Source organism: Ornithodoros turicata, chromosome 2 (assembly GCF_037126465.1).
Source record: "Ornithodoros turicata isolate Travis chromosome 2, ASM3712646v1, whole genome shotgun sequence".
Lineage (NCBI taxonomy): Eukaryota > Metazoa > Arthropoda > Arachnida > Ixodida > Argasidae > Ornithodoros > Ornithodoros turicata.
The window spans coordinates 6,159,610-6,173,649 of record NC_088202.1 but is presented as its reverse complement, the minus strand read 5'-3'; the positions used below and the strand labels follow the sequence as shown (position 1 = coordinate 6,173,649).

Genomic DNA, 14,040 nt, shown 5'->3' with positions numbered 1-14,040 from the left:
CAATGAGACATTTTCGGGAAACGTATGCTCACGGAAGAAACTGACAAAACAATCTCGCTGTACAGGGAGTGCCGGCTGTCCGGCGAGCCGAATGTCAACCTCGACAGAAGCTTCCTGGGCCACACTTCTGTCCTCACGACCAACACCTATCCCGGGAAAGAAGATTGGTTCGAATCAGTCCCAAAAGACTTGCTCAGAGAATCAAGTGCCTCCTGTGTCGTTCTCACAAACCGTGGAATTGCAAGGCAATTTCCTTCATCTTTTGTAACAAATGTTTGACATCGCTCTCCGTTCTATTCTGGCTGCTTCTCCAGCTGCGCAAGATCTACAAAAAAAAAAAACACGCGTTTCTGGCCATGGAGTCCGTGTTTAACAGGCAAGTGTCACTTCAGGGCACAGTACCCCACAATAGATAAAGTGTACAGGTCTGCTACCATTGTGCAATGGAACACTAGAGGTATGTTTGGCAAACTCAGTGGTTCACGTGATTGCCTTTACACTTACCAGTTTCCAACCTTCGCCATCAGTGCGGCAAGGGTAACAGGAACATTCTGTATCTCGCGGTGTGCTACCTACACCTCTCAGCGGCAGGTAGGCTTGAGCCGCACAATGCTTGGTGTGCGGCAGGATCTAGCAGCGATATTAGTCACTCAGTCACGGAGTCCTGCGAGTTCGTGCAATGCAAAGTGTGCGTCGGCAGCGCTGTGCCGTTGACCATAGTGACTGTTTATCTACCTGCAGCTACCGCAATTTCCGAGAGTGATTTGAATGGGATCTTAGCCGGACTGGTCCCTCCTTTTGTAGAGTGTGGCGACCTGAATGCGCACAATTCTTTGTGGGGCAGCGTTGCAACTGACTACAGGGGTAGAGAGCTGGCTCACATCATGGAGAACCTACGTTTGTGCATACTTAAAGACGGATCGCCTACTTATCTGCAATTCCTCTAGCTCATGCTTGGACTTAAAATTTTGCTGTCCGTATAACCCCACTGCGTCAGTAGATGTGGAGACGTGGCGAAGAGACCACGTCCCGGTACTGATATCCCACTCCCGCTTGATGACATCTGGGACGGGAAGGCAAGTTCCGCTTACTAGCTGAAAATAATGTCGCAGCTTCATCAAGGCTAGTTCTGCAGCGAGGTTCAACGGTGACAGCTTGGCTGGCTCTGTCCGTGGCTATGACAGCACTACTACGTTGGTTAATGTCCCAAAGGCACTGTACTGTAGATCCGGAGTTCCAGCTACCTTGCGCGCTCCGAAGACGAACCGAGAGAAAGGCCCGACGCTCTGGTCTTCTGGAAGATATACTAGAGTATCGCAGAACACATTCTATGGCAAGGCGGCACATGAACTTCTTAGATTGCAGACGATGCCGGAACTTCTGCGCCTCCCCCACACCGTTGACGCCTAGGTCTCGTATCTGTATGGTGGTCCAAGGTCTGCAATCGCAGCCAGCGCACAGTTCTCCGTTCAAGATTCTAGCTGTGCATCGTGGGGTACCAGAAAACTTGGTCGCCAATGAGCTCTGCCGCTACATAATGCACCCTTCGGAAGTTGCCCTTCAACCCCGCTGCAGAGCCATCGTTGCTGATATGCGGACACATGATCCCACAGTGCGTTCTGCTCACCCACCTCTGAAGAAAGCCTTTTCCATGGCTGATCTACGATCTGCTCTTCGCCACTCGCAGAATCGCACTTCAGTGAGACTAGATGGCATCTCCTACGCCATGCCGAAGAACCTAAGCCAGTATGGTATGCGCTATCTGTTGCCTATCATCAACCAGTCATGGTTTTCTGGAAAGGTACCTGTGTCATGGAAAGACGCTATTGTCACTCCTTTGTGAAGAACATGGAAATCAACTCTGGCTATGGCCTCCTTTCCACCAGTCAACCGTGCGTCCGTGACAAAAAAACTCTCAACGTGTCCCTACTCTGGCCCTGTTTTTCACGCCTATGGCTCGCCGTGTAGGTGCGCCTTTTCACACTACCGAATTATTCGTCCGTCTGCATCCTGATACTGATAAGAATAACAGATAAATGAAGAAGGGGAAGAGAGTGTTCTTCGACGTAGGCCACCGTCAAGGACAGCGGCCTTACAAGATAACCGAGAATGCAGTTCCTGTTGTTTCTGTAGAATTGTAAGGTCCGTCTTTTTGGCATGCGGTTTCGCCATTCCGTGATTTCAAGCTATGACTCTCAGACCTGCTCACGTCGTCATTTTTGCCTGCCGTTTCTGTGACGAAGGATTTACGACAACAAACGTTGCAAGGAGGGAACGTTTCTTTTATTTCAGTCTTTTGTCAACAGAGCCAAAAATACAACTTGTGCATATGAAATATATGTAAAAAATATCGAAATATTGCAATATTCATGATATGACCGCTAATGGAGCAACAACAATATGCACTTGAAACAGAGAGGTAAACAAAATTCCAACGTCCTGATATCGTTCAGGAGCGGGAGCGACAGAAGATGCAACCAAAAGGAGGGGGGGGGGGGCGAGAACCACGGGCAAGAAACGGACATGCAGTAATTTTCAAGGAGATGGCACACAGGCTCCGGCAGCAATGCTGGTCCGTTTTGCTACCCGCTACAAATTTCGATATGGCACGGAGGAAAAACTCTGTAGTCTGGAAAGGCACGCAGTTCATGACGAGTTTGTTCCGCGAAATCGCTTAGAATGGGGCGCGGGGGAAATGTAATGTCGCGATCACGCTACCCGCGAGGAAATACTGTAGTGCGTATGGCCTACATGAACACGAGTGGAGCCTGTGAAAAGTGAAAAAAAAAAAAAAGGAACGGACTCGGTCGTGTCCAAGCCGTAGTGTTTTACATAAAAACGTCACTATCTCCGATTCCTTTGCTCGGTTCTGACTCCTCCACGGCGCTAAGCTCCCCTCACCCTTTCTGGATGCAATCCATTTATTTTTGAAGTCACTTTCACACTCTCACAAGTCGAAGTTACCCAGTTGGTAGAGGATAAGGGCTCGCTGTGAGCCTGGCAATTGAATTTGTATTCACTGCTAATGTACTTTGGCGCTCCCGTAACTCTCTCGATCGCACGGTGCCAGATTTCGGGGGCTTTTTGGGTTCCTCTCTAGCCGCCCTTTCGTCTGATTGTCGTTTCCATCGATTTTGATCATATTTTGTTTTGATATATGCCGACATTCTGGCAAAAGTTCGATATTTCAAATTTGCAACTTTATAAACTTTTGGTTATTGTTTTGATTCCAATGTCGCTTAAGGCCCAGATAGAACCTCTCACGCGCTGTGCAACGACACATCGATCGGCGACCTAGCTTCACGCGTTCGCGAGATAGTACGCGTACCCCAATAATTCCGGCTCTCTCGCAGGCGCTCGCCACGACCACAGATTGTGTCACCAGTCACAATGACCTTGTTTGCTAGAATTTTACACGTGTAAGCTATCTGGATTTAGCCGGTTATCTCATACCGGTTCATTATTCACCGAGTTACCGGCGTCATGAAATTGGGCATGATATCGTTGCATCGTAAATTTTGACCTGATTACCAAACCGATCTTACAGACGTTTTCACATAAAAAAATAATCAGTCTAACTTCATTCCATGATATTTCGCTACACTTGAATGAGACATAAGATACGTTCATCGCTGTGCTGTGGGGGTTGCAAGCATTTATTTCACACACGAGAATTTTTTCAGTACCTTGAATGGGAGTGGAAGCATTCATATCTGGGAATAACATAAACAGTTCTTCGCTTATTGGGTATTCCGCAATATGTGAAGCCCGTAAAGAGGGAGAGGGCAAAGTATATGAGGCTTTCTTTTGTGGGAAAGCGCTATTGCTCATCTAGTGTTCGTGTTCGTGACGTATTTTCAAGTTGTGCAACAATCCACACTCTACTGTATGTTTCCCATCCAATCAGCTAATTCCGTTTTTGCAAATTCGACTGCAAACTATCGCAGGTGATCCACCGCACGCCCTTGCTTTACGAAGGTGACGAGCCACATCACATGAACTGGAACACGTGCAGTAGCTGCTATGGCATTCCGGGAAAGCGAAGGGACAAATTGATACTACCGTGCATGGCTACCGACAGGATTTATGTCTTCGATCTAAGCGTTGACCCTCTAGCTCCCAAGATTCACAAGGTATGTCGTTCCGATGCACAGTTTTCAGGCTTGTACAGATTGAAACTTGTGTGTATTAACTGCAATGTTATCAACTGTTTTTATCAATAGCGATGTTAACTTACCGGCAAGGCACCATGTCGCTTTGGTATCATTTCTAAATAACATGCTGTTAATTTTGTTTTCTGTATACTCTAGCGCCGAAACCTTTAATCCTGATGCTATATACCTGATAGTAGTGCATATGGTCACATGCTCTCATCAACAATGCTACTATTTGTTTTTGCCGTGGCGGTAAAACAACAACAATTACAATAGGCATACTATAGAGAGAAGGAACCTGAAGCACAATTGGCTATATACGCTTTGTATAATATACATAATTTGTCAATGTGCACTTTCGCAATCCGATATGCGTGTGGTTCGCTGCTGTAAATTGTACCGCCACAATGCTTCACACGTCACATATGCCAAGTCCTGCGTTGAAACCTAAGCGTTGTAAACATAACTTTAAAAAATCTGGCAGACATAATGCAAGTGATAGTGGCATCAAGTGAACGACAGCTACAGAGCTGTATATGTAACCGTGGCGTCTCCCTCGAGGTGAAGCCAAACGCGCGTCGGTAGAGCCTCTTCGTCAAGGTCGATGTGCTTCAGGATGGCGGTGGCTACGTTTACCATCCCGTCCGAGACATCGAGGTTGTAAGTGATCAACGGTAAACGAGATAACAGCTGTCGCTGGAAAATATCTCGCGATATTTATTATTTCGTTTTTTCGCTTGATCTCGTAGGGTTTTCGTCGAAGTGACGTACAAGACGGTATCTTCACGAAATTCAGCCCTTCACAGCTGCCGCTATAAAAGTGATGGAATAGGTGACTCGCGTAACGGCATGCCCGACGAAGCACAGCAACTCGTCCTAGAATCGATTCCACGAATGGACAGAAGACCTACGAAGTGATGCTCGCCCATGCCGTATTGATTGCTGCCCGCAACTTATTTGCATCGGTTTAGGTACACAACCTTGGGTACTAAAAGATCTCTCCATAAATGTTCAGTTGGGATCATGTCGAGCGATTGTGGTCGCCGAGTATTCGTCAGAGCTCAGCGGAGTGTTCCACGAACCAGTTCTCTGCAAATTAGGCCTGAAAACACAGTAGAATTTCGTGCTGGACGACCGTTCTGGGACCACGATCTGCAAATGGTCAGCGAACAGTGCAACATAGCGGTTACCGGCGAATGACTTATTTTGGCAGAACAGCTCACCAAATCCATGTCATGTAAACGCGCTCCCACACCTGCATGGAACCATAAGCCTTGTACAGTGCCTCGGGGACAACCTGTGTCCATGGTCTCATGGGGTCCACGCCACACTCGAACCCTGCTATTAGCCCCAAAGAACTGTGACCGTGACACATCGGACAACGCTATATGCTGCCAGCAGAGGTCAGGACTTCTGTCTCCCGCTCACTGAGGCCCACTCGCTTGCCGCTTAGCTCTCTGTCTGCTCACTCATGCTAACCTCGTTCACGACATTAACGATGAGCGAGCATACTGTTGCGACATGGGTTCCGAGTCGACGTGGTAGCGAGCCGACACAGCCAGGGAAGGAAAACTATACAGGTTTATTTACAGTGACATGTCAGTATGCGAGTGAGCAGTACAAAATGGCGCGTAGCGCTTTTAAAGGCTTGAACAAAGGAGCCACCGTTGACCTTCGCTGGATATGGCACCACGGTTTCCCAGAAATCCCTTGGAGCTGCGGAAGCACTTAGACTGCGTCCCTTTCTTTCCAACTTGGGGTAGGCCTTTGTTCCTGCGTTGGTTTGGATCGTGCAGATTCCTCAATGGGGATTAAAAGCGTCTGGCAGGTGTGCGTCCTTGTCGTCTGGCCGAAGGTTCGAAGGACCTCTAACTTCTATTCGTTTCACCTTGGCTCTTTCGTAACATCACCCCGCCGCCGGGTGGTCCATCAAGAGAAGGAGCGATCTTGAGTCTTGCTCCTTTGGATTGATGCAGAATCGCAGAAGCGCACTCTATTGGCCAGGACGTCCAATCGTGGCACGAAGTAATTGGATGCTCTGATGCCGTGCTTTCAATTTGCAGAAGTGTTTGGCGTCGGATAGGCCAGACCAAGAGACCTCCCTGCTGTTTTCCTTCTTCGAAAGGTGACCCACTTATATAGTAACTGCAGGTAGAATGAGCACACAACAAAGGTAGAACAGTGACAGAATCGACCACTCCAAACCACAATCCCAACACAGACAAGTGCCGGTTTTGTCGCATCGTCTGCCAGACTTAACAACATAAGGACAAATCCTACGATTTATTCCCAGCTATCCCAAATAATCAAGAATATGTCCCATCAGTGCAGATCACAGCCAATCCTCCCAAAGTGAGACAGTTGTCTGTCAAAGCGCGTCCATGCTGGATCCTTTTCACGCAAATGCAAAAATACAAACATTTCCTCAGATATTTACAGATTTTGGTCCACTTGGAGCACGTCTTTTGAACTAAAAAGAGCGACTTAACCCGTCAGCGTTACCATTGTCAGCTCCCTTCTTATACTTTATCTCGAAATTATAAGGCTGTAACGCTTAGCTCCAGCGGAGCAGTCGACCATTCTTCGCGGACATGTTTTTCAGCCACGTTAGCGGGCAGTGGTCAGTCTCAATTACAAATTTGGACCCGGACAGATAGCAAGAGAGCTTTTGGACTGCCCAGATCAAGCATGCGCACTCTTTTTCTGTGGCGCAGTAGGCTTCTTCTCGCCCCGTCAGTTTGCGACTTATATACAGAATTGGTCTTTCACGACCGCCTTCATCTAACTGACAAAGGACTGCACCAATGCCACGATCGCTGGCGTCACACTGCACGAAGAACGTGCGGTTGTAGTCCGGGGCCTTTAAGATAGGCTTGTGTGTGAGTGTCTCTTTTAACTCGCGGAAGGCCCTTTCCTTTGTGTCATCCCACTTGATGACATTCGGTTCAGTCTTCCTCAAAGCATCGGTTAGGGGACTAGCGATACTGGAGTAACTTCTGATATAATGCTGGTAGTACCCCGCGAGTCCTAGAAACGCTCTGAGCTCGGTTTTGGTAGTTGGTCGCGGGTACTCTGCTACAGCTGCGATCTTCACGTCGGCTGGACGGCGATATCCCTGTCCTATCACATGCCCTAAATACGTGACCTCGGCCTTCCCGATCTGACATTTTTCCGCACGCACCGTGAGTCCTGCGTCGCGAAGCCTTTCCAGTACGGTTCGAAGATGCCGAATGTGTTCTTCCCAGCTGTCCGAGAAGATGGCGATATCATCTAGATACGGGAGTGCGAAATCTCCCAGCCCTTTTAGCACGCGGTCCATAAGGCTCGAAAAGCAAAAGGGAGCGTTCTTTAACCCAAAGCTGAGCATTTTTGGGCGAAATGTTCCCAACGGGGAAACAAAGGCGGCATATCTGCTTGCGCGCTCCGTTAAAGGGACTTGCCAGTACCCGCGAACGAGGTCTAGGGTGGAGATGTACTTCGCCTTACTTACGACCTCCACCCTTTCCTCGATATTCGGTATCGGATACGTTTGATCCCGGGTAATGGTATTCAACTTCCGATAATCTACGCACGGTCGGGCGTCCTTTCCGGGCACTTCTACTAGTATCAGTGGGGATGTGAAATCGCTTTCCCCAGGTTCGATGATACCTAGATCTAGCATGCGCTTTATCTCGCTCTCCATGATCTCTCTCTGCCTCGGCGATACTCGGTAGGGCTTGGAACGAACCGGCTCATCACTAAGTAGCTCGATGTCGTGTTCCACCAAATTCGTTTTTCCCGGTCTGCTCGAGAATACGTCCTGGTATTCTGAAAATATCTGTTTTACGTCTCTCAACTGGTCTTCAGGAAGCGTCCCACTGTTCACTACCTTTCGGAGGAGTTCTTCAATGGTAAATTCTGGGCTACCAACTGCCGTGGGTATGTCCTGTGACATCTCCTCTGGCGCGTTCAGAGTTAGATTTACCACTGCCTCGCGCTCCCGGTACGGTTTCATTAGATTACAGTGAAACAGCTGGATGTCCTTACGCTTGCCTTCCATTTTTACGGCGTAGTTGGTCTCAGAAAGCTGCTGTACTACGCGAGCTGGGCCTTCCCATCTTACATCCAATTTGTTTTGTTTAGACGGTTTCAGAAGCATGACCCTGTCGTCTACTTGAAAGGTCCTTGCTTTTGCCGATCTGTCGTAGTATTTCTTTGATTTCACCTGAGCAGACTTCATGTTTGCTCTTACTACTTCTCTAGCTCTGTACAATCTGTCGAGCAGATCTAAAATGTACTGGACTACATTTGGGTCTTCTCCTTTTCCCTCCCAAGACTCCTTCAACATTCGCAAGGGTGTTCGTAGCGAACGCCCGTACACAAGCTCGGCCGGACTAAATCCCGTGCTCTCGTGTGCTACAGAACGCAGCGCGAACATCGTTGCCGGAAGGCATGACTCCCAGTTAGTCTTGTGCTCGTAACATAATGCTCTCAGCACTCTTTTGAGGACGGAATGCATCCTCTCCACGCTGTTGGATTGAGGATGATGCACTGAGCTATGGATTATTTTCATGCCACATTTCTCTAGGAAGGTAGTCGTGAGGTTGCTCGTGAAAACACTGCCATTGTTGCTCTGGATTTCTGCGGGGAAGCCCACCCTAGCAAATATGGAGAGGAGCGCGTCTACCACTTGCACGGAACTCAATTCCCTTAGAGCTACGGCCTCGGGGAACTTCGTGGCTGGACACAGCGCTGTTAGAACGTAGCGATGTCCTTGCTCTGTCGCGGGTAAGGGACCGACAATGTCAATCACCAGCCTGCGGAAGGGCTCGGTGATTATTGGCACGAGACACATTGGGGCCTTTCGCTGATCTGTCGGCTTTCCCACGCGTTGGCATGTATCGCATGATTTCACCCAGTTTTCGATGTCTTTCCAGCAACCTGGCCAGTAATACTCCGCAGTTAGACGAGCCTTAGTCTTTCGAACGCCTAAGTGCCCTGACCACGCATTGCTGTGAGACAAATGCAGGAGATCTTCCCTGTACTTTTGTGGAACGACTACTTGGTCAAACACTCTACCGTTTTTATCCCTGTATCGCCGATACAGCAAGTTCTGTTTTTCGTAGAATGAGATGTTCTTTCTAGCAACGCATTCTTTAACGCTATCACACATGTTACGTATCGATGGGTCGCTCTTTTGCTCTGCTGCCAAAGCAGCTTGATCTACTTTCGCCAGTGATTGGAAACTGTTAGATACTGGCGCCAAGATTGCCCCGCACTCTGAATTTTCAGTATCTTTACTAGACTGCATGTCCGAGTTTTTCTCGCTAACTTCGATATCGCTGGTCTGATCTGACTTCGGCGATTCGTCTGACGTCACGGCGTTCGCATTTGTCTCAGGAGCGCTTTTGTCGGCGCTGTACGTCATCTGTCCGGCTAGCTCTCGCGCCTTGGAGCGTGTCAACGCATGCACTAGTTCTAGGGAAAAGCACTGTCCCCTATCCCGCAGCAACTGATCCGATTTGTTGGAAAAGAGGTACGGATAGTGCGAAGGGAGGTTCGCGGAAACGGCTGCTTCTGTTGCAAGTACTCCGAAAGGTCCCTCAATCGTCACTCTGGCTACAGGAAGGCATACACTATTCTCCTCTACGACTTGCTTAATCCACGCACAATCACCTGTTAGGTCGTCGGGGCGAATGTACGAGGGATGGATTACGTCCATCGTGGCAGCGGAGTCACGAAGTACTCTGCATTCCTTCCCGTTTACTCTAAGGGTTTTCGTGTACGGATCCAAGAGCTTTATGTTTTCCTCGCTCTCGCTCACATAGGAAAATACCATCTTTCTCTCACACTGGGCTGCCATGTGACCCGGTTTCTTACAGTTATAGCAAACTTTAGGCTTTCTGGCTTCAAATACCCTGGTGTTCTCTCGACTGGGTCTAGTCTCGACTTCCCTTTTCGTGGCTACCGTTTCGTCCGTCAATCTCTCTTTGCTTGACGATCTACGCCCTTCTTCTTTAGCACGCTCTCCTCGTTTGAGAAACTCTGTCCGGTTCTCCCTACTGTTTTTAGACCGAACAACTTGGTCCTCTTTAAGACCTCTCCGAGTCGCGTATTCCTCTGCGTATTCGGCCGCCGTTTGGATATTAGGTTCTTTTAGCCTGTCCTGAACCCAAAATTTGGCTTGCTCCGGGATGCCACGGTAAAATTGCTCTAAAGCAACGCACTCGACCACTTTGTCGTGATTCCCGTACGCTTCCGCACTCTTGAGCCATTCGACTAAGTTGGCTTTAAGGTTGTACCCGAACTCTAGATAGGACTCACTCGTCTTTTTCGTCGCGTTACGAAACCTTTGCCTGAACGCTTCCGTGGACAAACGATACTTCTTTAGGAGCGCTGACTTTGTCTTATCATAGTCGGCTGCATCCTCTTTACTCAGTCTGGCGATCACATCGGCCGCTTCGCACGGGAGTAGGGTTAGCAATTTTTGAGGCCAGCAATCTTTCGAGAAACCGACTTTTTCGCACGTTCTTTCGAAGTTGACGAGGAACAATCCAACGTCTTCGCCTACCTTAAACGGTTGCATCAAGTCTTTCATCTTGAAGCTCTCTGTCCCCCTCTCACTAGACGGGGTGGTAGCACCACTACTCCCTTGGACCTCCAGACGTTTCATTTCCAAGTCTATCCTTTTTGCTTCGAGTTCCTGTGCCTTTACTCTTTCCTCGGCCTTCTGCCTCTCTACCTCAGCCCTCTGCCTCTCTTCCTTTTCCTCCCGCTCACGCTTCTCTACGATTAGCTCCCAACATTCTAATAGCTCAATTTCCTCTACGTCTGATCCGCGAATGAGCTCTATCAAATGTGGTTTTCTTTTTGCCTTCTCTATGTTGATTCCCAAATCATCACATAGCGCTAGTAGGTCCGGCACGCGCAGCTTATTAAGATCCATGTCTCACTCAGAACTGGCTACACTCCGCACTGTACTTTTTCCTGACTTTCGGTTTCACACAGTAATTACCACACAGGTACTATCACACAGCTATCACAAAGTTACCACACAGGTATCACACAGAAAGTTTCCAACTGCCGCTACAATTTCACACAGTCTATGCAGCTAACAGCCTGGCAAACGAGCGCATAAAAACCAAGCACTCACCCACGCTAGAAGTCATGGCCCGACGAAGTCAATCCCGACGCTGCCAACCAGTTGTTGCGACATGGGTTCCGAGTCGACGTGGTAGCGAGCCGACACAGCCAGGGAAGGAAAACTATACAGGTTTATTTACAGTGACATGTCAGTAGGCGCGTTTACATGAAGGCGATAAAAGTCGACTGGACGAGACAAGTCGATTGCTCCTCTGCATATAAACCGGCGTACATCGACTTAAAAGGGAAGTCGACACAGAGGAAGGAAGTCGCTACGATGGGGTGGTTCAGACGACAGCTGTCGACTGAAACCGGTCATGCAACTCATCCATCAGGTTCCACTAAGCTTCAGTCGAGCGCTGTGTGACCTTGGGAGTCCCAGCCGATTGTCATGTACACCTTCGCCATCCGACCTTGACGATTAGTCGACTGGGGCTTTCAATCGATTTATCAGTCCATGTAAACGCAGTTAGTATGCGAGTGAGCAGTACAAAATGGCGCGTAGCGCTTTTAAAGGCTTGAACAAAGGAGCCACCGTTGACCTTCGCTGGATATGGCACCACGGTTTCCCAGAAATCCCTTGGAGCTGCGGAAGCACTTAGACTGCGTCCCTTTCTTTCCAACTTGGGGTAGGCCTTTGTTCCTGCGTTGGTTTGGATCGTGCAGATTCCTCAATGGGGATTAAAAGCGTCTGGCAGGTGTGCGTCCTTGTCGTCTGGCCGAAGGTTCGAAGGACCTCTAACTTCTATTCCTTTCACCTTGGCTCTTTCGTAACAATACTCATGAGTGTGAGCTTTGTCAAGTAAGCAGTTACGGACATATTCGTCGGGAATGCCGTGTTCCTCCGCGTAGCGGAGCTCTTGGCGCTTTGGCCATGATACTGCCCTTTGCCCACGGTCTTATGCTGCCATTGTAACTATTCAGGATGCCCGGAAGGACTTAATGCGCTACGATGACAGGAAGAGAGGGACTCGCTTAGTGGCCCTCGTCCGTTTGGTCTGCATAGCGCTCGTAATAATCGTTTCTTTCGTCACCCCTCACCCCAGCTTTCCATTTGTTCATTCATGCTCACTCACGTGCCGCTCTACTCTACGTTTGCTCACGCATTTTACGCCTCCCCAGCTCTCTGTTTGCTCACGCATGCTCAATCATGCCTTGCGCAGCTCTCCATTTGCTCACTCATTGGGGGGGGGGGGATGTTTATTATAAAAAAAAGAGGGAAAGGTTAGCCAGCTCTACGGCGGCTTGCTATTCCCAGCACGGAAATAAAAAAGAAAAAGAAAAGCAAACAAAAAGGAAACAACCACGAAATTGATCACAGTATACCCAGAAGGCTTCATATCCTCAAGAACTCAAGAACTGAACAAGTGCCTTGTCACCTGACTATGTTGTGTGGGGCCTAGCAGCGTGGCTAAGGGAAAGTCCGAAATCCTGAGGCGAGCGATGCGCGACCGTAGGAGAGGACCATGTTGGCGGTAACGGGTGCAGTAGAGTAGCAGGTGCGGGATGTCTCCTTCGACATGGCAGGTGGGGTAGTTGGGTGACGAAAGGTGGCCCATCTTAAAGAGGAGCAGTGGAGTCCGCGCCACATTCAGTCAAAGCCTGTGGAGCAATGACTCTTCCCCCCTGGGATAGCGGCCTTCCACTGTGTGGGTCATCGTAGGGTCAATGGAGGGCAGAAAAAAGTTCGTCTTGACAGCGTCTTGGAACAAAACCTATTTATGCAGTATCGGCGAATCGCTAGCCGGCAGACAGACGGGGTAAGCAGGGCAGAAGTGATAGACCGGGAGACTCTTTTCGGCTGTAGTTCGAGTCACACAGGCTCCGCCTCATGGCGTGCGTCATATGTCACGTGAGGAGGGAAAGAGAGAGCAAGGGATGGAGCAGGAAGACCAAAGACGGGGAGGTCAGATTGGTATGTGCCCGGCGGAAGGACTGTTTGCAAGTAGGGCAAATTATGCGATTTCTTTGGGAGCTTTAACTTTAAAAAGGTATTGAGAGCGGTTATATGTACGCAGCCCGTCAGACTGAGAACAGGATAAACATTCCGTTAAATGTTCCGTTGAAACAGTCGGCACTTCCAGCACGTCATGAAATATTATTTACGCTGTTGCCTTTGCACTGCTGTCCGAGGCATGTTATCCATTACAGCTTCTCGAATTCAGCATTATGTATTCGATGCGCGGCGATTTTCACATTTATTTTACTTTACAAAATAGTATAGATTATCATATCTATGTGTAACTTTTGTACGTGTTTCCTCTCATACTAACCTCTGTGAAGGTCCTGTGGCTACCAGGGGTAAACAACCCATGTCATCATAACTTCTCTATCATTTGTTGTTGTTGTACGTGGTTCCGAATTTGGAGATATAGATATTAACAAGAACAGATACAGAGAAACTCTTTCATTACATGGGATACATTAATCATATGTATCTGCCTCTCAGTCTATTCTTTTGCTATTTTCTTTTATTTTATGTTTCCAGCGATTTCAGCACACATTTGGATCACACATCACAGGCCCAACTGCTTGCTCACACCTGTCGCACTTAGTCTAAATTTTATTATGCTGCAGCCGTGCGGGTGTTAAGGAAACGTGACAGAAGACGAAAGTTCAGGGAGTTCAGAACAGTCCTCTTGCGAGTTGTAGTTGTTGATCGAAGTTCAGCAGCCGGCACTTGTGTTGCCGTTCGGCAAACACTAATCCCCATCTTGCGTTTCCTCCGTCTTTTTTTCTTTGGTCTGATACATATATATCCCCC

The 14,040-nt window shown here is 48.6% G+C and overlaps 1 protein-coding gene across 1 annotated transcript in view; it reads left to right on the top strand.

Annotated features, from left to right (window-relative positions):
• The first annotated feature begins 3,953 nt into the window (after nt 1-3,953).
• LOC135383041 (methanethiol oxidase-like) overlaps nt 3,954-14,040 on the top strand; it is a 65,995-nt gene continuing 55,908 nt past the window's right edge. The window contains exon 1 of the mRNA XM_064612681.1: nt 3,954-4,133. Within this exon, the coding sequence (XP_064468751.1) occupies nt 3,996-4,133 (138 nt within the window). The 5' untranslated portion in view covers nt 3,954-3,995. The remainder of the gene's footprint in view (nt 4,134-14,040) is intronic.